The sequence below is a fragment of the Pelodiscus sinensis genome, chromosome 2 (assembly GCF_052426305.1).
Source record: "Pelodiscus sinensis isolate ZL-2025 chromosome 2, ASM5242630v1, whole genome shotgun sequence".
NCBI lineage: Eukaryota > Metazoa > Chordata > Testudines > Trionychidae > Pelodiscus > Pelodiscus sinensis.
Window position 1 is genome coordinate 176,015,505 of NC_143053.1, and position 24,998 is coordinate 176,040,502.

The 24,998-nt window shown below is 42.4% G+C and overlaps 1 protein-coding gene across 1 annotated transcript in view; it reads right to left on the reverse strand.

The window, feature by feature from the left end:
• Positions 1-1,349: 1,349 nt before the first annotated feature.
• Positions 1,350-24,998, reverse strand: part of STAC (SH3 and cysteine rich domain) — a 118,650-nt gene continuing 95,001 nt past the window's right edge. The window contains exons 7-11 of the mRNA XM_006124009.5: positions 23,673-23,737; positions 18,797-18,885; positions 11,864-11,915; positions 11,629-11,766; positions 1,350-4,462 (exon numbers count right to left, since the gene is read on the reverse strand). Coding sequence (XP_006124071.2) covers positions 4,364-4,462; positions 11,629-11,766; positions 11,864-11,915; positions 18,797-18,885; positions 23,673-23,737 — 443 coding nt within the window. The 3' untranslated portion in view covers positions 1,350-4,363. The remainder of the gene's footprint in view (positions 4,463-11,628; positions 11,767-11,863; positions 11,916-18,796; positions 18,886-23,672; positions 23,738-24,998) is intronic.

Below are 24,998 nucleotides of genomic sequence, written 5' to 3' on the forward strand. Positions count from 1 at the left end.
GAGACACTTATTTAAGCATGCGGTGGATGTGGAAAATCATACGTCTTTCTGCTTGCATGTGTGAATAAGTATATAGAGAAGAACCACAGTGTGTCAAACCTGTGGTCCAGCCAGTCTGGTATTCTGTGTCTGATAATGGCCAGGACCAGCTGCTTCAAAAAGTGTTGTAAGAAATCCTGCTATAGTCAGACATAGGTGTGATTGGTGTGGGGCCAATGTTCCCTCTAATTTTTTTTCTATTCATGTGCAGAATACATTTTGTTATGTACATTGTGGATGTGCACCATCAATAGAAATGCATGCTGTGAGCTGTTTCTGGCTGTGGACACTCTGCTAATCAGCTGGGCGGCATTGAATTTGTCGTGGGTGGCTGCCCACGCACTCAGTTTGGAGGGCACACTGGTGTGGGTTGTAAAACAGAAGTCTGAAAGAGCAGTAACTTTGATTAGTCTTTTCAGTGACTACTGATGAAATCCTGAACAGCTCCTGTTGTCGATGCCTGCAATAAGTGCACCAATAATGTCACTGTAGTGGTAAAACACCCAGGCTACGTCTAGACTGGCATGATTTTCCGCAAATGCTTTTAACGGAAAAGTTTTTACATGAAAAGCATTTGCGGAAAAGAGCGTCTAGATTGGCACGGACGCTTTTCTGCAAAAGCACTTTTTGCGGAAAAGCGTCCGTGCCAATCTAGACGTGGTTTTGCGCCAGAAAGCCCCGATCGCCATTTTCGCGATCTAGGCTTTTTTGAGCAAAACAATACCGCGTTGTCTACACTGGCCCTCTTGCGCAAAAGCATTTGCGCAAGAGGGCTTTTGCCCGAACGGGAGCAGCATAGTATTTTTGCAATAACACTGACAATCTTACATGAGATCGTCAGTGTTCTTGCGGAAATTCAAGTGGCCAGTGTAGATAGCTGGCAGCTGCTTTTGCGGAAAAACTTGCCAGTCTAGATGCAGCCCCAGTGCAATGAAGAGGGTGGAACACATGTTTTTCATTCTACTTCCAGACAGCCATTGCATGTTTTTTATTAAGCAAAATATAATATTAGATGTGAACAACTCTTATTGCCTAAGATTCAATATCAGCGAGTGTTAGATAAAGTTCAGTCCATCACTGCATCTGTCCCATCCTGTTTATTAATGCAAATATCTATGGTTAACTGCACATAGTAGAAAAAATCCCTATGGAATGCTAGTCTGGAATCAGAGTAAGGCATCCAAAATTGATGAGTAAAGTTATAAGGAAGTTTTTGGCTTTAAGCATATGATCCATTGGCTGCTTTTTTGCTTAAAGCACTGTGCATGCATAAACAACTTGCTGAATCAGGGACAAAATATACATCAAACAATGACAGAAAAGGAAAAAGTAAGAATAACCATGAAAGCTTTTATTTAGAAAGCAATGCTTGATCCACCATGATGTAATCCACATAGGGGCTTTTCAGTCACTTTATTATTTATTGCTTTGTATCAAAAGAAATCAACAGACATTGCTTAAAGGCCATTGTGAATTGTAGTTAATGTTCATATTATTCTATGAATAGTATGATGCATTTTTTAGGGAAAAATTAAAATAGGAGGAGAGTGACATAGGAGGGAATCACAGTATGATGCAATCATGTAAACAAGAGCACATATGTATAGATTAAACAGATTTCCCTAGTCTATGCGTAACAGGCTAGACCAAAGTAAGCAATAATTTCAGTTGTAACAGGCATTGAGATTTTTAAAAATTTGGTAAATATCAAATAAAATAGTGTTATAAAGCAGGATGGAATAGTAACATTTCAGCTGTTTTTCATCTTGGTCTCTAAGCCATATCAGCATCTTCAATCCTGCCCCCTTCCTGAAGTTTTTTGATTACATTGGAAAATAAGATGAGTGAAAGTAGTCCATTGTTCATACTGAAAAAGGACATTTCTATATCTTCCCCACAGAACAATATCTGAAATGAACATGGCTTAGGTAAAACCATGATATGATTTGTTTAGCTTACATCAGCTATGAAAAAAACAGATTCAGCAGCTGACACTACCACAATAATGAGAGGCAGAAGAGAGCTATGATATATGGCTCTGATCTTGCAGATCAGAGGTTGGACCTTGGAGGCTGAATGAGTCCCTGCTGTCCTTAGGAAGGCTCTATATGGACTGTTCATCTAGGCCAATCTGATTGCAGGACCAGGATCCAGAGATACAGACTCACAATTCTGTAGTGTTTGATTGTGGGAGTGTATGGTTCAGCCCATTTTAGAGAGTGTGGACACATGTGAAGTTCAGATGCAGAACTGACACTTCCCCTTTGTGTGGATTTAGGATTTTGATTTGGGTCTATCTCTAGTATCAGAGGGGTAGCCGTGTTAGTCTGAATCTGCAAAAGCGGCGAGGAGTCCTGTGGCACCTTATAGACTAACTGAAGTATAGGAGCATAAGCTTTCATGGGCAAAGACCCACTTCTTCAGATGCAACCATAGTAGTAACCATAGGTGCTGGAACTTGGGATGCTGGGGGTGCTGTCATATCCCCTGGCTTAAAGTGGATTCCATTTTGAATTTAGCTTCATTTACAAGTTTGGGAGCCATCAAAAAGGTAGCACACTACATTACCTGGCTAGCACACTACTTTCCACATCCTAATGATTTAACCAACTAAACAATAGGTACTTTAGAACAATTTGCACTCCTCTATCAGCTTCTTGTAACTTGAACACTCTCATTCACTATTTCCCCCCCTTCCTTTCCCCTTCCCATCTCCTATTTATTTTTGGATCTGGATTTTTAATAACTCCATTTGTCTGAAGAAGTGGGTTGTACCCATGAAAGCTCATGATACCATCTACATATTTTGTTAGTCTTTAAGGTGCTGCTATAGTAGACTATTCATTATATACAGGGTTTGGCATTTCGTTCAAGGGCTCTCAGCACTCACACTGTAAACATTTTTCTAGCACTCCTGGTAATAATATGGGGTAGCATTATTAAGTGACAGTTATTATGAGACCTATAGACCAAGGTCCTGATGCTGCAGTCTGATTTGCACTGGCAGACTCTGATGCCTACCCAGAGACCGTTGAAGATAAAGGAACTCTGCATGTGTTCAGGGGTCATAGGCACAGAACAGATTACAAGACTGGGACCTACATGAAGCAGACTGCAGACACTAGGCCAAATATTGCCTTAACAGACGCCTCTTTCAGCCTCACTGTCATTAGTAACGTTTGCATGTGTGTGTGTGAAGGCAGAATTTATCTTTACACTAATTTCTTAAATACTCCCATCTAGTGACTGAAGCAAGAGACTTTGTGTTAATATAATTAAATGATAGCCTAGTTCCTTTCTCTCTCTCTCTGATTTTGGAATGGGAGGATTCCTGACTTCACCATCAATTCCTTAAGTTCTTTTCTAGTGTTTTACTCTGGAGAGGCTTGATTGATCCTCTACTACTTATCAACAGGATCAATGTACAAAATCTCTTTCAACTTAGTATCCATGGAAAAATAGAAAAGTTTTCAATCATGGAGCTCTCACTCAGCTCTGTACTTCTGATACTTATTCTGCCACCAGATAAAGGAGCAAGGATCACACAGGAATACTTCTAGCCTGGCCTTCTGAACAGGAGGGACTCTAAGTGTGTCAGCTACCAGAGCAGCTGTTACATCCAACATGTGCCAAGAGTTTTGTTTGTATACAGACAAAGCAAGGGGATGTAGAAGTTGGCCGCTCTTCAGCATAAAGAGAAAGCCGTTGACGTCAATACAACGGTGCACTTCTCAGACTGACATTTACACAGTGCCTCCAAACTGCTTTGTTATGAGACTTGACATCAGGATTAAACGCTATGCTGATTGGCTAATACGGTGGACAAAACTCTAGAATCATAGTCACACTTTTACTACAAGATCAGACTGTACTACAAGGACAGCTTGAACCTTTCCCCCCCTCCCCCAATAACACTTCAAACAAAAACACATTCCAACAGTTTTTTTTTAAGACACATGAGCAGGGTGTGAGGTTAGTCCTTCAGAACAGCTGCCTGTCTGTCTGTCTGTCTGTCTCCAGCGGGGTAATTAATAGCCAACTTGTGCTGGAAATGAGTGAATCCAGACTTTTCTTACCTTATTCCTTTTACTTTCTTTGGTCCCTTTCCCCCTGGAGGATTCCTGATATATATTCTTTTAATCAATCCTCTTATCTTTTTATTTCTTGTTGCTGTAACAGTCTAAGTGTCTTTTTTTGGTGCTGCGGTCATCTCACTAGTCCCTGATCATCTGCAAGACAGCCCAGCTGGGTTGACACAGTGTGAGATGAGGCAGACAGGCATTGCCAGCAAAGCTTTCCTACTGCAGCGAGTGCATTATTGAAATCAGATGATTTCTAAGACATCTAGGGGGACAAAGCCTTTCTTCTTCCCGCAGTAAACTTTGATAAAGCCATTGTGTTCCTTTTCAGAAGTCACGCAGATCTGAAGTTAAAGAGGGGGAGAAATAGTCAGATAAACCAGCCACTCTATTCCAAGAGTGAGTGCTTGCTGTGTGGGTGAGACTTCGTGCTTATAAAGCCTGTAAATTTAGCTGTCCTCTTTATATTTCAACTCTGAACGTAAGAAACTCCATCTCCATATACAAAGTGATCAAGGATTTCCTTTAGAAGTGCCAACGTACACATGCAGTTTTTCTTGACGTCAGTAGTAAGTATCTTTGAGCAAGGATTTTGAAGCAGGGACTGTCACTTTGTGTGTGTTTGTTTAGTGGCTATGACAATGGGAGCCAATCATAAGTGAAGCATCAAGACTGTACTACAATACTAGGGATAAATAATGTATTCTCTGAAGTGCCTAGCGATTTTAGGTAGTATAGGTTTAGAGGGCCCAGCTTGGGACAATTTTAAGAGGCTTGCTTTTTACACATTACAGAGGAGCTGCTTTCTACAAATTAGTCCCTCTGAAATATATCAGTTTGGTAAGGAACAAACAAAGCACCCCAAATCACTCTCAACATTGTAAGCCCACAGGGTACAATGTGGCGCTAAGAATCCGTACACTTCCAGCAAACAAGTTATTGAAATCAATCAGCATTCAAATATTAGGCAGAAAGCAGATGCATCTACAGCAATGATTTGGGGAACTGAAAACTCTCTCCCGGGGTCTCTTGCATTCTTGATGCCGTGCCAGCTGAACTATCACTGCATGGTACTGTCTTTGTACAGGAGGGAATATGCTGCTAGTATGTGCAATATTTAGTTACAGTTACTCAGAGGACATGCATAACAGTATAATTTTCAACAGGACGATGATTTATATTATTGTGATACCTAAATGCCACCTCTTAGATAAAGGCCCAATTCTGGTAGGTGCTGTACATACGTATAGGCCCAGATCCTCCAAAGTATTAAGATGTCTACCTCCTAATGGGCAGAATTCTTCATGGGTAAAATAAAATCATTTATTCACAGACTAACAAAAATCTTGTTTCACTCTTCACATCCACCTCTATGATAACTGAACAACAGGCTGGGCTTTTGAAAGGTTTTTGATCCAGCTGATGAGATCCCCTTTAGAGCTCCCACTGCTGTCAATACCCTGTATGAAATGGTGGCAGATTTGAGTCTTAATTAGATGAGAGGATATAGAGGTGAAAGAGGTGAAAGCTAGAAGGGCGCATCTAGCTTCCTGTCTATACAGACCTTTACATTTAATCCTGTTACCCCTGTGTTGAACCCAATTCCTGGGATTAGACTAAAGCAGTTTAGTCCTCAGATTAAAAAGTTTTGTGCCACACTGAGAGGTCACCAGTGTCCATGCCCACTGCAAGGGCAGAGAAGGGAGTAGATAGGATATACTCAAATGAAACTAGCAGGGAAGCCATGTTTCATGCCACAAAGGTGAAGAAAAAAAAGGACCCTGAAAATCTGACAGGCAAAACAAAACCCAAGGTCCCTGAAAATCTGACAGGCAAAACAATTCCTTTCCAATCCTACATCTGGTGATCACTGGGATCCACAGCCCATGAGCAAGATATACTAGCCAGGCCTCTAACTCAGCACCTCAGAACACCACACCAGCCTGCCCAGGGTCCTGTCTCCAGGTGCTGTCAATCCTGGATGCTTCTGAGGAAAGCGAAAACCCAAAGACCGAATACAGCCGGCCTGTTGTGCTGTGAATAAAAATATTCCTTCAAGTGATTGCCTGTCCAAATTAATTTATCTTGCAAACTTGTACTATTCTAGTCCTTGCTTGTGGGGACCGCCAACTGGCACTATGCTGCCCTTTTCCAGTGAACAGATGTATCAGGGGAGAAATGAACCTGGCCACAGTGCACTGCACCTCAGCAATCCATCTTAGGAGGCAGTAGCAGCTGCCAGAACTTAGATGAGCCCACAAGGCCAGAGCAGCCCCTAGCAACCTTAGGGTCTGGGAGCATGCAAAGGTGTCATTAAGCTATTTTTTCCTTCATCTCTCGTGGGTCCTGAATCAACAGAGCTTGACCAGAAACACTGGCTGCAACCTGTAATCTTTGGACCTGATTCTTGTTCCTGATTTACCCCTGAGCAAGATAACTTCAAGGAAGTCAGTGACATGCAAGAACTGTAAAGGGCATCTAAATTAATGGCGACTGAAGACCCTTTTTGCTAATAGCTGCCATGTTAGATTGGAACCCTGCATAGTGCCTCAGCTGTTACACAGAACTAGCACTGTTGATAAATGCAAAACAATGTTGGGGCTATGGGGGGAAGGGGGAGGGGGAGAGACTGCTGCTGTTGGGCATTCATTGCTTACTACGTATTGCAAATTGGAATCTGCTTAAAATGGCTCCTACTCATGCGGTCATGTTCAGGCATGGGAGGCTGCCGTAGTGCCAAAGCAAGTGAGCAGCTGGGAAGCAACTCCCGGACGAACTAGCACCACAAACAGGCTCTGAAAAAAACTGCCTCTGGTTCCTGAGGTTAGAAATGGTGTAAGTGACCATTTCTTGTGCTATTTCTGAGGTAGCGGGTGGTCTCAGGAAAGAACTGGAGGCAGAAAACATGATCTAAAATTAGAAACTCACTTCCTCAATTCTTTGTTTCCATTCTATTTTAAAAAGAAGTTTGCTGGGATCCTGACTGTTCCCTGAACTTGGCAACATGTTTTGATGCTGAAGAATTCTTGTCCATCCTTTCCCCCTTAACAGATGGACAAGATGAATAATTAGCAAATGATTTATTACACTGCACAGTTATTAACTGTCTCCAGCTCACAAGAGTCCTTTACTTTGCCCTTCCCATAGAGGACACAAGTGGAAACTGCCCTTTTGTCAAACAACAACTCTGAACTTTCCCTGAGTTTTACTGCTGCCTCTTATTTTCACTCCTAAAATGTCTCCCTGGTCCCTGCATGTCTTAAAATACCATTGCTTGTTGCCATGCCATGCCTTGGTTCCCATCAAATAGTAATTTGGATACAAGCTCACTGTTGGGATGTAGACCTTTAGAAAGGTATCAGATTGACAGTGGTGGAGGCTGATGCCCTCTATTTATCTGTAAAACTGGAGCAGCTGTGAAAGCATCCCTGCTTTGTCTCGCCAATTCATTTCGGTGGCCTGAAAGTACCCGCCTTATGGACCAAGGGAGGTTGGTACAATCACTATGCCTGTTCATTATTTTGCTTCTCGATTGAAACTGCCAGCCAGGATGCCAACTGGGGTGATGTTTTGGGGCCCACGTGACTCCCTTGCATTAGGACTGAGAGCACCAATGCATTTCATACAAGTTACCAGTGAATGTTCAAATGGTAATAACAACCAACTGGGCTGGATCTGAATCATTAAGGGCCAGTTCAGTATAGCCCTATGTGGAGGCCAGACCACCTCTGGGGTAGTTCCAGGATGAAGAGAAGGATTCATGAAGGAATTGTGACTGGATCACCTTTGTGGACATTGTGCAAGGTGGCTTGATGGTTGCTTACAACACCCCTTCTTCATCTCCCTGAGGTGGCTGGTCATAATCTGACCCCCTACAATTATTCCTTCATAAGATTTTGTTGTCAGTCCTTGCATCTTTTCCTCACATTCCTCTGCATTTACTTGTTCACTCTGCCTGATCTCTGTACTCCATTTTTCATTGAACATGTTTTCTTCTCCTTCACTCCATTTCCCCCAGCCCATCCTAAGCAGAAAGAAAATGCCACAGCATTCAAGTTGAACTTCTGTGTCTGCACAGGTGACAATTAAGCAAGACAAGTTTGCTCATCCCTACCAAAAGGGATTGACAGGATGAATTAGTCCACCTCTATTTCATTCATATATTGAACTGAAAAAAGGAGCCATAGTTTTGATACAATTCTATTCTGAAATATTGTTTAGAGACTAGTGCCAGACTTTATGTTGGACCTTTTGGAAATTATAGTTTTATGGGAATTGATACAAGACAACTGATCTCTAGCATTTATAGGAGTTGTCATGTTAATTGATGGGATATCATGTGCTTGACGTTATAATCTGATTTGATCAAATAAATCATCTGTCAAAAATACCTTTGTGTTGACACGTCAAGTTCACAGGGCTAGATTCTCCACTCCTGTCCACCTTACTTAGTCATTTACACCAATGCAAAGTGGTATAAACCCCTGGTATCCTGAATGGATAATGTTTTTCCATCCTTTTGCACAGATGAAAATAGTCACACAAGGTGCAGAGCAGTGGAAAATCAGGCCCAGAGTGAAGACATTTCCATTAATTTACCATGATGTTAAAAAACTTCACTCAGCTTATCTCACTTTAACAGCGTCAGTGCTGCTTAATGTACTTGCTGCAGGAGGGAAGTCAAACTATATAATCCGAGTACCACTCTTCCAATATCTTATTTACAGTGCTGATGTTGCCACAGAATGTTAGCAACAACATTCTTCTGCATCAAAGGGGTGAAATGTCCTAACCTACCATTGAACTGAGGTGCTAACAAATGTCATAAGTAAATGCTACATTAAAGAAACATTAGGGGTCAAATTCTGTGCTGACACAAACTACATTCAGGTCAGTGGCACTTCAAAGAGTGCAAGTCAACCTGTGAATTTGATTCTTAAGACCATGAGATGTGAATCAAATCTCCGAAGGAAAGAAAAAGCCCCATAAAGAGGGGAAATTAATTATCTCTAACAGGCTGCACTGAGAAAGATTTCAAGCTGATGTCCCTTTGTATGAGAGAATATATTTTCTCTTAGTTGTTTGTTTCCTTAGTTATGCTACTGTGCTTTTGTTAGTGTCAATATTCTTTTAATGTAGAATTTGGGACAAATTCCATGTTCATTTACACCAGTGCAATCCCATAAAAGCCCTTCATTGAATTCAGCAGGATCCATTCAGTGTTCAGGCAAGTTAGTGATACAATCAAATTTAAAATAAGAACACACAAAAGGCATATCTCCAGATGAATGCAATGTCCATTATTTTGTGTGTACATTTAAAAATATCAAAGGGGAGGAGTTGATAAAATCCTTCAGATGGTGAAAGTCCAAGCTGATACACGGCGAGAAAATGCCAAAGGGGTATTTTTTCCAATCTATGGTCTATGGCTAGACTGCAGGCTTCTTTCGGAAGAAGCTTTTCCAGAAGAGATCTGAAAACACTTCTTCCGAAGGAGAGCAGCTACACTGCCAAAGCACATCAAAATAGCAGTCTGCTTTTTCAACAGATAGCGTCCATTCAGTGTGGATGCTATCTCGCATTTCAGCTGTGATTACTATGGGTGGAATAGCCATCAGGTCATTTGTGCTTTTTCCTCTTCTTTCAAAAGAACTCCCTCCTCCCGGTCCACACATGCCTGTTTCCGAAAGAGCTCTTTCGGAAAAAGGTGTCTTCCTCATAGAAAGAGGAAGAATGTAGGAAAAAACCCTCTGGGGGCAGGATTTTCTTTCAAAAGAATGCGATTGCAGTGTGGACATAATTGAAGTTTTTCCAGAAACTTTTTTCTGAGGCTGTTTTCCTCAAAAAACTCTGTAGTGTAGACATAGCTTATGTGTAGGAATGAGGGCGAAAGGGAGGCACAAGGAGCTATGGAATGGAAAAGCATTTAAAATTATAATTAAAGGATGCTCAAGAGGATCTTACCTCTGCTCCCTTTGAAATCAAGCCATTGGGAGCAAGATAAGGCCCAATGCAAAGCAATTTTGAAAATTCCATCTTCAATGGTGTGGAAACCTCTAGTTCAGGGGTGGGGGCCACTGATCCACAGAAAAAAATCATTTGGGGGCTGCACATAAGTAAGAAGCAAAAAACAAACCACCTCCCCACCACCTTCACTGATGTGGCCCCTGACTGAGAAGGAGAAAGCCACTTCCCACATTCCCCTTGCACATCACAGCCTGGGAGGAGGGGGAGTAGCCTAGTAGATTTTGCATGTCCAGCCCTGTGGTGGAGCAACAGGGGGGTTGGAGCACCAGCTCCCCAGTGCTGTGTCTTGGGGGCTGGATCCAGGCCCCTGAGTCTTGGGGGCTGGATCCAGGCAAGCCAGGACTCTAGGCCTGAGGTTCCCCTCCCCTGCTCTATTGGTTCACATATTGCCCCACATATGGCATTCCCATCACTGTTACTCTCAACCTCCCCTTCCTTGTTGTTGTCTGTTAGACACATTTGTTGATTTTTGTCTTAAATTAAGCCCCAGTTCTGCAAAAAACTTACATATGGGCATAACGTTATGCATTTTTTGTTGTGTCACATCAAACTCACTAGTATAATTCACAATATGTAAAATTAACCATCTCTGTGGTATTGAGCATTTAGACCAGAGATTCCCAACCTATGAGTTGGGACCCAAATATGGGTCGCCATTATATTTCAAAAGGGTCTCCAAGTGTCTCCCCAGGTAGCTCTGCTCCCCTCCCCCCATTTTCGAATTGCCTTGGGTCACCAAGTCTTCCTGAATTGTCAGAATGGGTCCCCATATGGAAAAGGTTGGGAACTACTGATTTAGACCATGAACAGATGCACTGTCTGTCTTCCCAGTGTTTGTTAGAGAGCTGGTCAGAATTTTCGGACAAAACATGTTTTCATTGGAAAATATTGTTTTTTCAAAACTGAAATTGTTTGTGGGAAAGGGTTGTTTTTCATGAAACTCTTGATTTTGTTTTTTAAAAACAGCAACTATTGAAATATCTTGGTTTTTTTATATTTTCAAAATAAAATGTTCCATTTTCTGGTTTATAATGACTTTGTTTTGAAGTCAGAGTAAGTTTATATTAAGCAGAGGTTTAAAAAGGCCAATATAAATGGTATGTGTCAAAATTATTGAAAGGAAACATTTAGAATAGCCTGATCAGAATTTTTTTCCAGATATGTGTATGACATTTTTTGAGATTTTGTGTTCAGCCCAAGTTGGCATATGAAGAAATTTTAAAATCTTGAAAACTATCAAGAGAGGAAAAAAACAGTTTCCCACATAATTCTAATGTCCATACAATGAGGCCATGATCCTGAACGGTTACTAGGGTGTTACCACAATATAGGTAATACTGAAAAAAATACATGTGCTGCAAAAGTATCAGCTCATGATTTCTTTGCTTACCCAAAATTTCTGATGAAATCCAGCAGATTACAGGGTGCACAAGGAATGCAAAGCTGTGTCCTTAATGTATAGTAAATCATGTATTTCACTTACTTGGTTCTCTTTCAGAGTAATCTGTCCTTGCTCCTTGCATCCGATAAATGTTCTGATGCACTTGAAAATCTTTTCATCTTGTTGCACTCTCTGAACAAAATTAGCAGGAAAAAATCCTATTCTGTCCTCAATTCTCCCCTGTGGAGCAAGCACATCAACAAAGGAATGACCTTCATACTCATTATAAATACCATTCATCTATTTTGTTAAAGGATATAGAGTGTTTGGCTTGTACCTTCCACCAGTCTTCATTAGAATCCTCTAGCAGTGTGATCATATCACCTGGCCTAGAATTAGAAAAAACAGATGTAGGAAATTTTGATTAAAATGTCTTACTTGAAACAGCATATCCACGTTCATAGTAAAATTCTACTAAAAGGGTAACCATCTTTGGTAATTATACCTGATTAATCACTACCTGTGGATCCATGAAGCAATGAGAACTTCCCAAGTCAGATATGAGCACAGAAACAAAGGTTCCATCTTCCAGGCGAGAAAAGGTCAAACTCCGCACAGGGACGCTAACTTGGTTGTCCCATTGTAACTGGGTGGAAAATGTGTCCCATTGAATCCTCCTGTGCATTTTGGTGCCAAGGCAAAGCAATCAGGTCCTGAATGTCTCTGCTGTTACACCCACAAGCTGCAACTTTTTAAATCTGCAGCTGAGTAGGAGCATAATGAAGTCTATGGCACTGTGTCAATGAATACCAGCTGAGGATTTGGCCCTTGTTTTTTGCACTGGCTCATATTTGAGGCAGTGTGACAGTTCACAATACCAGGAGGAATACTCTGAGGGTATGTCTACACTAGCTCATTAATTCGAGCTAGGTAGGCAAATTAGGCAACCGGAGTTGCAAATGAAGCCTGGGATTTAAATATCCTGGGCTTTATTTGCATGTTCCCGTCCGGCCGCCATTTTTAAATCCTCCTTAGTTCGAACTGCCTGTGGCTACACGCGGCAGTTTAAAGTTAATCCGAACTGAGAACTTAGTTCGGATTAACTGTTACACCTCATTCCACGAGGAGTAACACTTAATCCGAACTAAGTCCTTAGTTCGGATTAACTTTAAACTGCTGAATGTAGCTGCGGGCAGGGCAGTTCGAACTAAGGGGGATTTAAAAATGGCAGCCGGACAGGAACATGCAAATAAAGCCCGGGATATTTAAATCCTGGGCTTCATTTGCAACTCCGGTTGCCTGATTTGCCTACCCAGCTCGAATTAACGAGCTAGTGTAAACATACCCTGAGGGATTCTGTCTCAAGAGTGCATGTGACCCCATTCTATAGAATGTGAGCATTTTCTCCTGTCTTTTTTTCTGGCCAGTGAGCCATGGATTGGTGAAGGCTGCATTAGGTGGAAGCTGGGGGATGGGGCATATGGCCTTGGTTTCCATTTTCCCCATCTCCTTCGACGTGATTTGCACCGATAGGGCTAAAATAGAGGAATTCCTGTGTTTTCTAGAGTAGAAGGATTATCATTGCAACTGGCTAATCACAGACTCTTACGACTGTAAGGGACCTTGAGAGGTCATCTGGTCCCGTCCCCTGCAATCACAGCAGAGCAATTTTTTATGTAAACCATCCCTAACAAGTGTAATGCAGGCACTTGGCAGATTCGCCCCCAACTTCATCCATTATAGGGCCAGACACAGTACGGCCCTAAAAGTTTGATCAACACAAGTCTGGAGTCTGAATCTCACTCCCATTCAGTTTTGCTGCTGACTTCAGGTATGTCTAGACTACATTTTTTTTTAAACTGCCCTTTTTTCAAAAACACTTTACCTACGTCCACACTGCAATTGTGTTCTTTCGAAATTAAATCGAAAGAATGCAGGGTTTTTTTCGACATTGGTAAACCTCATATTATGAGGAAAAACTCCTTTTTCGAAAGAGCTATTTCGAAAAAAGGCATAGGTGGACGCAGAACAGGGACATTTTTCAAAAGAAGAGGCAATCAAGAAAAGCACAGGTGCCCTCGTGGCCATTCTGTGAATAGCAATCATGGCTTTCTTTCGAGAGAGCATCCATGCAGTCTGGACTCTCTCTTTCGAAAAAGCAGTTCGCTTTTTTGATCCGGTTTTGAGGTGTGGATGCTCTCTTTCAAAAGAAGTTTTTTTGAAAGAGCTTTGAACTGAAAAAGCTTCTGTCAAAAGAAGCCTGCAGTCTAAACGTACCCTTCAACAGGAGCAGTAAAAGGCTGTGAAAGTGGTGGTGATATATGTAACCAAATTTCACTATACCTCAGCAATTAGAACCTCACATCCCAGTTCAGAATGTACAATCCCCTCCCCTTGTCTTGACAGAAAGATCTTTGCAATAAAGCAACAATTCCTGAGTGATGTGTTTTGCTTCCTATTTAGTCTGAAACTGCTTAGAAATGTGTATAACCTATTTGTAACAGGGATCATCATGTTACATGAAGGCATTATATATTGTTGGGACACAAAATATTACCAGCCAGGTTCTCATGCTGTTATTGCTAAAGGAAGGCAGCAGGAAAACAGTTTTATTTAACAGACAAATATAATTAATCAGCAGGGATGTAATTCTGCCCAGAAATGTCTTTTTGATTCAAATGGGACATATTTACCTTTATAATGTGTGGAGTCATGCTGTAATTGCTGAGTATTATAAGCCAGTTGACTAGTTCCAGCCTTGGGCTGGGAGAATAATTTGGCTAGAAATATTAACCTGCTCCAATGGGTCATATTAGAGTCTGCTGGGTCCATCCCTAATATTTCATCTTTAGTTCAGCAGATATCTGAGGACCCACTTTGATGCTGAATCAAGCTGTTACATAAACATCACACACTGTGCTGTTGGAAGTAAGTTCTGCCCACTTCCCATTGTGAACAGTTACAAAAAAAACCTCCGTCCTGTTGGGTCTGAACCTTTCCCTGGATGGGTGGGTGGGGGAATGAGGGTTTTGAATGTACTGAAATTAATGGGCAAGAACTGAACCCTAGTTTCTCCATCTTTCCCCACATTCAATCTTGAACTCATTGAATGAGTGTTATGACTATACAGAACCACAAAACCTCCAGGCTTCCTGGAACACACTGGTAACTGATTAGACAGTGAGCTCCAGTGATGGAGCATCAGACCTGGGTTTGATTCCTGGCTATGCCAGACCATCTCCCATTAAAATCAAGGGACTGAGTTGTTAATTTGTTTGTCTCCATTTTTCCTCTTTACCAAATGGGGACAATAATTCTGGCCAACATTTTTAAAGTGCTTTGAGCCAGCTTTTAAAAGGTATTTATGCACCTCATGGTACACACAGCTGCCCAAAGGAATTTTCAGAAGCATCTACAGGTATGTCTAGACTGCATCCCTCTGTCAGCAGAGGGATGCAGATTAGGCAGGTCGACATTGCAAATGAAGCAGGGATTTAAATATCCCATGCTTAATTTGCATAAAAATGGCCACCATTTTTGCTGATTCAGTACTTTGTTGGCAAAAACAGACAGTCTAGAGGGGGATCTGTTGAGAAAGAAAGCCTTTTTTGACAGATCCCATATGCCTTCTGCAAGGAGTCAAAAGGATCTGTCAAAAAAGCCTTTCATTCTTGACAGATCCCTCTCTAGACTGCCTCTTTTTGCCGACAAAGTGCTGAGTTGGCAAAAACGGCAGCCATTGTTATGCAAATTAAGCGTGGGATATTTAAATCCCCGCTTCTTTTGCAATGTTAACCTGCCTAATCTGCATCCCTCTGCCGACAGAGGGATGCAGTCTAGACATACCCTAACCGTCTTACTCCCATTAGTTTAAATGAAAATCAAACCTGTAGTGACCAGTGTGAATCCCACCCAGGTCAGTCATGATCAAATAGCATTACTGTCTAGTGACTTTTTGATGGCCTTAGTCATGATGGCTTTTGGCCACATAACAAAACCCACCACCGTAACAAGTAGCACTAATCAAACATACAGCTGGCATCTCAACAGAGAAGGCAAATCAGTACAAAGCAACTCTTGTTTATCAACCTCCATGACATATTTCTACACCTTAATGTAAGGGTGTAGAAGGACTCTGGCAGGGGATGGTAAGTTCTTCTTTGAGTGTTTGCTCATGTCCATTCCATGTAGGTGTGCGCCTGCTGTGTGCATGCGTCATTGGAAGATTTTTCCCTTTGCAGAACCTGTTGGACCAGCAGGGGAGTCCCCTGGAGTGCTGCTGCTCTATTGGCTAATATAGATCCCTGCTGGCCCTCTACCCCCTCGGTTCCTTCTTACCACCTGTAACGGTCGTTGGAATGTGCTCTGCTCTTGCTTTGCTTTGCCAATCATTACACACTGGCCCACCGGGCTAGGGAGTACACAGCCCTGGGTAGGGCTATCCTCCACTCAGTTGAAGGTTAGAACTCCGACCCTGCCTCCTGGGGTTTCTGCTTTGGAGTCACCTACATGGAATGGACATGAGTGATCACTCGAAGAAGAAAGAACGGTTACTTACATCTGTAACTGTTGTTCTTCAAGATGTGTTGCTCATATTCAAATCCCGCCCGCCTCCCCTTCTTTGGAGTGGTCCAGTAAGAAGGAACCAAGGGGATGGAGGGCCAGCAGGGGTATATATGAACCGATATAGCAGTGCCACTCCAGGGGGCTCCCCTGCTGGCCCAATGGGTGCTTCTGATGACGCATGCAGGCAGTACGCGCACATCTACATGGAATGGACATGAGCAATACATCTTGAAGAACAACAGTTACAGAGGTAAGTAACTGTTTTATCTTCAGTATGAGGTTCAGCTGCTAGGTCATTGGACATGGTTGGGGAGGGTGGTTACATTACATTTTAAGATGGTGCCCCCTTTTAATCAAATGAGTGAGTGCATCAACCAAAATAAATCAATAATGCAAAATGAGAGTCCAATGTGCAGAGCATTTAAACACAGGGGCTCAGGATTTCTACCAAATGGCATCCTGCATGTGACTACTTTCCATCTAGCTATCACACATGAAACAAAGCAGTCTTGGAAAAATGACAGCTAGGCAAAACGATAACTTTATCTTGAGCAAGGAGAGGGCACAGCTGAAAACTAGGAAATACAGAGAAGCTGAATAGGGACTTTTCTTCAGCAACTTTCTAAGTATATTTTATTTATTTGAGTCAGCATCCTACTGTTTTGACTGTGGGTAAATCATGAACAGAGATGATTTGTTTTACGAACTACGCCCAAAGCAGACAGCACTCATAGAGCCTATTAAACTCTCTGAAACAAACTACTCTCTGCGGGCCTGTGACAAACCCAATGTAGTCAATGGAAGTTTCCCTTATACTTCAGTAGAGCTGTAGAACAGGTGCGGTGAGACTGGACAAGGCAGCACTAGCACTAAACAAAAGATATTTGAACTAGAAAAATTTGTAATTCTGACCAACCTTCCATATACAGGCAGTCCCCGAGTTACACGGATCCAACTTATGTCGGATCCGCACTTACGAACTGTGCTTTTCTCACCCCGGAGTATGTGGGCGGCGGGACCGCCCAGACACGCCGAGGTCCCGCCACCCTCGTCCTCCGGGGCGATAAAAGCTGCTCCGCATCTCCCTAGTCTGCTGGGGGGAGGAAGGGGCCAGCAGACCAGGGAGATGCGGAGCAAAGCCGCGGAGGACCCAGGCAGCTGGAGTGCCCAGATGTGCCGCGGTCCTGCCCGGGTCCTCCGCGGCTTTGCTCCGCGTCTCCCTGGTCTGCAGACCAGGGAGACGCGGAGCAAAGCCGCGGAGGACCCGGGCAGCGGGACTGCGGTGCATCTCGGTCCTGCCGCCCGTGTCTCCATGGTCTGCTGGGTGGGTGGGTGGGGGACCAAGCAGCAGACCAGGCTTTTCTCGGGACTCCTGGGGCAGAGCAGCTGGGGCGCTGCCGGTTGGTCCCGCAGCACCGCTCCTTGGCGCTACTGGACCAACCCGGCAGCACCCCAGCTGCTCTGCCCCAGGAGTCCTGATTCAGCCACTGCTGATCAGTTTCAGCAGCGGCTGAATCAGGACGCCTGGGGCAGAGCAGCTGAGGTGCTGCCGGGTTGGTCCAGTAGCGCTGAGGAGCGGCGCTACTGGACCAACTCAGCAGCACCCCAGCTGCTCTGCCCCAGGCGTCCCCAAGTCAGTTGCTGCTGAAACTGACCAGCGGCTGACTACAGGAAGCTGAAACTGAACAGCAGCTGACTTGGGGACACCTGGGGTAGAGCACCTGGGGTGCTGCCGGGTTGGTCCCCGCAGCGCTGAGATGTGGCGCTGGGGAGATCTACCCAGCAGCGCCCCAGCTGCTCTGTCCCAGGCGTCGAGATTCAGCTGCTGTTGAAACTGATCAGCAGCTGATTCCAGGAAGCCCGGGGCAGAGAAACTCTGCCTCGGGCTTCCTGTAGTCAGCCGCTGGTCAGTTTCAGCAGCGGCTGAATCTGGATACCAGTTCCGACTTAAGTACAAATTCGACTTAAGTACAAACCTACAGTCCCTATCTTGTACGTAACCCGGGGACTGCCTGTAAATGAAAAAAATACTCACAGCCTTTCACCTTCTTGAAATCTTCTTCTTTTCTCCTTTCTGAGACACAATCTCTTGGCGGAAACCAGAGGATGGTGCAATCAGTTAAATAACATTAAGCAAACTTCTAACATTGTCACCAGATCTGGTCAGAAAATGGAATTCTTTTTTCCTGTGGAATTTTTTTTGTACAAGCCCCAAACATTTAAAACCCGATTTTTTCCCCCCAGTTTCTTTGGTTGCTGAAAATGGAATTTTTTTGGTAAAACAAAACAAAACAAAATTTCTCAGTTTCTGCAAGAGATTTATTTAGTCAAAAATCTAAATTTTTGTCAAAAAATTTTCACAGAAACATTCCAACCATCACAATTTTTTTTTTGTCATTTAGGAGTGTAAACCTCATTGAAAGTCATTGACTGGGACATGTGGCATAATTGTCAAAAGCTCCTAAGTGACTTGAAATTTTTATCTATTACTGTCTTTGTAAACAAGTTTTCCCCCAACTTTATCACTTTCATGAATGGAACGAGGGAAGGGATTCATGATTAAGTAGCTGTTAGACCATGACTATATTAAAATATTATGCAGCTATACATAGCAAAAATTTTGAATTTTAAGTACAATAATAATTTAAGTCTGCACTAGTCTCAGTTTTTAAAGGTCGAATAAGTAAATATGGTAGTACTTTACCTCATCTCCAAGTCTTCATTCTCTTGTGGTACAAATTTGTACAAGGCAACGTAGGTATTCATTTGTAATGTGTCTTTATAAAGAGGTCCCTTTAAGGGGAGAAAAACAGATAAAAGAAACTATAAGCTTCTGGCTGCCAGAAGTGCCCTGCAGAGAGATGGGGCTGAAATGCACTATTTGGCTACAGATTAAATTTTATTAATATTTGGGGCCCTTCAATCCAGGATTTTGTTTCATCTCATTACAGATGTGGGGACAAGATATATAGGTATTGCTAAATCAAATAACTATTTATATTTTAGGAGAGTATTAAGGGATAAACATGACTTCAGAAGTTTGCTAAAATTAGGCCCTTTAGAGCCTCTAGTCCCAGTGCTGGTGGAGCTAACTGAGCTTTTTATCCTCCAGAAGCAGATGTAGGCCTGGAAAGGTTTGTGCCAGTTACTATTTGAGCGTCTTTTGGGTGAGATCTTAAAAGAAACAAACAAACCGTTATCTCCTCTGTACATTGAGGGCTGTGTGTTGTGTGCTCAGCAGTTTATTACTGCCATTTTATAGAATCCTTGGCCAGGGTTGGCTTTAGGCCGACTTGGCCGATTCCCCGGAATTGGGCCCTGCACCCAAGAGGGGGGCCCCGCGCCTAAGAGGCGCACTCTCAGGTCCGATTCGCGCATGCGTGGCCCCGCCCCCGCAAATCGGGCCCCGCGCTTGTTAAAGCTGGCCCTGTCTTTGGCTATGTCTAGACTACAATGATCTATTGGAAAAAGGTACAAAAAATGTGCTCCACACTTTGTGTACCTTTTTCCGATAGTTCTTTTTGGAAGAGGCTTTTCCAAAATTTTGCCCATCTACACTGGGTCAAATTTCGGAAAATCCTCCTCTTTCACAAGAGCCCCCCTTCTTCATGGAAGGAGGAAGACAAGGCTTTTGAAAGAGTGCGTGTGCTCTTTCGCAAAAAAAAAAAAAAAAAAAAAAGCGGAACAGCGGACACATTCCCTGGATGCGGCAGAGTTTTCCCAGGATACTTCCGGTATCCTGGAAAGACCCTGTAGTCTAGACATAGCCACAGAAATGTAGGCCTGGAAGGGACCCTGGGAAGACAGCTCATGTGCCCCACTACGCTGAGGCAGGACCGAATAAACCTAGACCCATTTCTGTCCTGTTTGTCTAACCTGTTCTCAGAAACCTCCAATTATGGGGATTCTACATCTCCCCTTGAAAGAATAGGAAGCTTTTCCAAATAGTAAATCTAAAGCTCCCACACTGCAGATTAAGCTTATTACTGCTTGTCTTTCCTTCAGTAGACACAGAGAACAATTGATCAGAGTCTTCTTTATAACCGCTCTTAACATGTTTGAAAACTACTAGCAGGGCCCCCGTCAATTTTCTTTTCTCTGACTAAACACTCCAGTTTTTTAATCTTTTCTCATAGGACAGGTTCTCTGTACTTGTTACTATGAATCTGAATTCTCTCCAGTTTGACCACATCTTTCTTAAAGTGCTGTGCCCAGAATCGGACACTATATTCAGTTCTGGCTTCATCAGAGCTGAAAAGAGAAGAACCATTATCTACCGTTTCTTATATGCAGAGCTCCTGTTAATACACTCCAAAAATATTAGTTAATTTCACAATTGCCTCACCTAGTTGTAAATTCGTGTTCAATTTGTGATCCACTGTAACCCCAAGATTGTAAAAAACTATCTTCCTTCTTAAATGAAATACTGAACACTTATATTTATCACATTTTATCTTGTGGAATTCAGACTAATTCTACAATTTGTTAGTCTGTTCAAATTTTAATCCTGCCCTCCTAAGTGCTTGAAACTCTTTGCGACTGGTGTAATTTACAAATCTTATAAGCAAATTATCCCCATCCACTATCCAAGTTATTCATGAAAATATTGAATAGTACCAGAACCAGGACTCACCCTATGGGACTCCACTAGATACACTCTTCCAGTGTGACAGTGAACCACTGATAATAACTGAGTGCCATTTTTAACCAGTTGTGCACTCACCCTATTATAAATTCATCCAGACTGCATTTCCCAAGTTTGCTTAGGAGAATATTATGTGGGACTGTGTCAACTAAAATCAAGATACATCACATCTATTGCTTTACTTCTATCCATTAGGCCAGTCACCCTGTCAAAGAAGGAAGTTACATCGTTTGGCCTGATTTGTTCTTGACAAATCTGTGTTGGTTACTTGTTGGTTATAACCCTATTGTCCTATATGTACTTACAAATTGCTTGGTTACTAGTTCATTCCAGTATCTCTTCAGTCATTGAAGTTAGGCTGACTGGTCTATAATTTATGCTGTCGTCTTTGTTCCCATTTATAAATGTAAGTACTATCTTTGCCATTACCTAGTCCTCTAGGACGGGGGTGGCGAACCCGTTCTGGACAAAGAACCAAAATAGCAGTTGATACAGTGCAAAGAGCTGAGGCAAAAAAAAAGAAGCCTCCCCCCCCCCCCCCCCGAGTTGTTGAAAAAAAAACAACAACACTGTCCCTTTAAGAAACACGTTTAAAGGCTTTTTGGCCACATCAGGCTCCTGCCAGCCACTGCCATCTTGAAGACACCATTTTGCATGGCTGTGTCGGATGGTTCCCCTACCCCGGTGAGCATAGGGAGCCAGGAGGTGTTTTCAGGGGCGCAGGGACAGCTTCGCGAGCTGCACTTTCGGGGGGGGGGAGGAGGGAGGAGAGCCGCATGCGGCTTGTGAGCTGTGGGTTGGCCTCCCCTGCTCTAGGATGTCACTTGTCCTCCATGTATATACTTGATAATGGTTCTGAGGTTACTTCAGCTAGCTACTTACACGCCTATGGTGAATTTTATCAGACTTTGCTGACTTGATTACAGCTAACTTATCGAAATGTTCCTTAACATTTCTTTATTTTGACTTGTGTTCCTTCCTGCCTCTTTATGTTTAGTATCTGGTCGCCATTAGCCTTTTTAGTGAAGATTGAAGAAAAATAGGCATTAAACACCACAGCTTTTTCAATATAATCAGGTATTAGCACTCTTTCTATGCTAAGTGTAGTATGTGTGCTTTTCTTTGTGTCTCTCTTGATCCTAATATATTTTAATAATGTCTCATTCCCTTTTATGTTCATAGGTGTAACTCATTTTGTGCCTTAGGGTATGTTTACACTGCACGGCTATTTTGGGATACCTCCAGTATCCCAAAATAGCTACCTTGCATCTACACAAGCCGCCCGTTATTTTGAAAGATTTTTTGAAATAACAGGCATGCTATTTCGCCATCTCAGTAAACCTCATTTCACGAGGGATAAGGGATGGTTCAAAATAGTAAGTTATTTTGAAATTTGGAGCCAAATTTCAAAATAAGTTACTTTGAAATAGTTTAGAAATAAACTATCATAGCGCAAATTGCGTATCTTATTTTGAGTTTAGGGTGCTGTGTAGACACACCCGTCACTCTGATTTATATGTACTGTTCTTTTGTACTCTTCCGTAGCAATTCGTCCATGTTTCCACTTTTTGTAATATTCCTTTTCGAGCCATATTGGCCTCTTACTATTCTTCATATCTTTCCCTTGCATCAGTACAATCGTGCCTTGAATGCTATCTCTGAAAATATGCCAGGTCTCCTGAATTCCTTTTCCCCTTAGATAAGATGCTATGGGAAGAAAATATATCAGTTTTCCGAGTTTGTTAACATCTGCTTTTTTAAATAAAACTCTGTTGTGCTTATTCTGCTGTTCCCATTTCTTCCTTTCATTAGAATTATGAAATTTATAACTTTGTGGTGTTCCTCACTCAAATTGCCTTCTAGCTTCAGATTCATTTTTATCCATTCCTCCCTGCTGGTCAGTATAAAATCTAAATTGATTTGTTCCCCTGGTTCCTTCCTCTGCTTTTTGGAAAAAAAAAGTTGTCCCTAATACATTTGAAGCACTTATTGGAACTACTGTATTTTGCCATATTACTCTTCTAACAAATGTCTGGATAAAGTTCTCCTAATACCACCAAGTCTTGTGTTTTGGATATTTCTGTTATTTGTTCTAGAATTGCTGCATGCAACTCCTTGTTCTGATTTAGTGGTCTATAGTAGACCTCTACTACTCCTATTGTCACTCCTAGTTTTTTAACCTTTTTTTTTGCCCTTTTATCCAGAGACCTTTAAGTGATCTGTCTTTCACCTCCTTTTGGAATTTAGAACAAATGTATTTATTCTTGATGCATAATGCAACACTTGCTTCCTTTCTCTCCTGTCAGTACTTCCTTAAGTTGTGATTTAGCTTATGGCCTAATACTTTCTGTTCTTTTTGTTTATTTCCCATACTTCTTGCATTTGAGTATCGATTCTATTGCAATTTTCCACAGGTTCCATCCTCCCCACCAACATCTAGCCCTCTGTTAAAGTCATCTTGTTTATATGACAGGTGTAAATTACAAAAAGCTCGCTTGTGCTGATTATGCACAGAGCGGAGTCAGGGTGGTGCATAACTGTGAATGCCAGAGCTAAGCGAGGGATTGGGCACTTTCCCTGTTCAGCAATGTTTGCATAGCATGCTCAATGAGGGAGACTGATCCTTGCATACCCTCTCTGGGTGTGCATGCTCTAACACAAGGGCCAGGGATAATCTGGCCAAAAGAAATTGCAGAAAGACAAAGATCCTTTTCAAATTATATCAGACTCTGGATTGTGCAGTGTCATTTTTACACTGTCACAGCTGTAAAACTGTTACATTGTAATCACATTCATACTGCTCGGGCTCATGTGTCACAATGTTTTTATTCATCATGCCAATTTATGGTACTCACACAAGTGCAATTCTATAAAAAACGAGCTTCTTAAATCAATTAACATTTTCACTATACTTTCAGTAAATTTTTGCCCATACCAGGGGGTTTATCCTCTTAGATTCTTCTCCAAAGTCTTCTGTTCCATTTTCTGAGTAGGTAAACACTAAAATAAAACAAAACACATGACATTTTAGGGACAAGGGAAGGCTATTCACCTCACGAGGCCCATCTTCTCTGTCTCTCTTTCTCTCCCCAACCCATCCTCCCTTTTTAATTTTTTTCACTCTCTTTCAATAATGTCCTTCTTTTATTGATCAGTCATTTATATTGCAGTAGCACTTTCAGATTCCAGCCAAGTCAGAGGCCCCTTTGTTCCAGGTGTTGTACAAACAAGTATTACAAGATAGTCAGTCCCTGCTTGAAGAATTTACAATCAAAATAGATAAAAGTAACAGGAGGGAAGGGAAACCAGTGAAATGCCCAACATCATGCAGCAGGTTAGTGGCAGAGCTGGGAATAGAGCCAAGTTTTCTTGACTCCTAGGCCAATTAGATTCAGGCAGCCTTACTCATACTGAGTAGCACCTTGTTTTGCGGGTAACTCCACTGAACTCAATGGGTCTACTGAAGGAGTAGGATCCCACTCAAGGTTAATAAGAGTATCAGAATTCAGCTTAATCTATTGTAATTGTTTCATTAGCTGATTTATATACCATTGCTTCCACTGACTGCGTTTCTTCTTCACTCGCTAAGAATAGTTTCCCAATGTGTAGAGAATGGTGTCCCGTACCTTTGGGCAAAGCTCGGCCATGATTTTAGAAGATGGAAGCCATCAACTGTTCTGGGCGTAAGTGATTTTAGTAGAGTTTAGACCCAGTGTTGTATGTCTTATTTTTCTAACAATAAATGTTAGCCAGGCCAGAAGCCTCTCATACCAACCCTAGCTAGTTATTGGTGATTGCTCTGGGTATTGTTATCTCCCTTCTCTAGTGATTTTGTTCCATACTTCTAGGATAATAGAAGCCAGGAAGCCAGTGCACTCCTGCTGAATCACTCTCTCTGCCTCTCCAGGAGTGTTTCATAATGTAAAATGAAAGCCAGGTGAGAGTCTTGGCACTTAAGGGAAAGGTTCCACAATTGGGTTGCCAGACATCCAGTTTTGGACGGGAATGCACAGTTGAAAAAGGATCCTGGCGGCTCTAGTCAGCACTACCAACCAGGCCATTAAAAATCCAGTTGGTGGTGCAGTGGAGGCCTGGGGTTAAAGGCAGTCTTCCTACCCGCCCTGTCTCCGCAAGGCTCCTGGAAGTAGCTTCCATGTTCGGGAGAAGAGCTCTGCGTAAGTTCTAAAACTTGTCTCTCTTCCCAACAGAAGTTGACCCAGTAACAGGTAATAGCTCACTCACCCACCTAGTCTATTTAGAC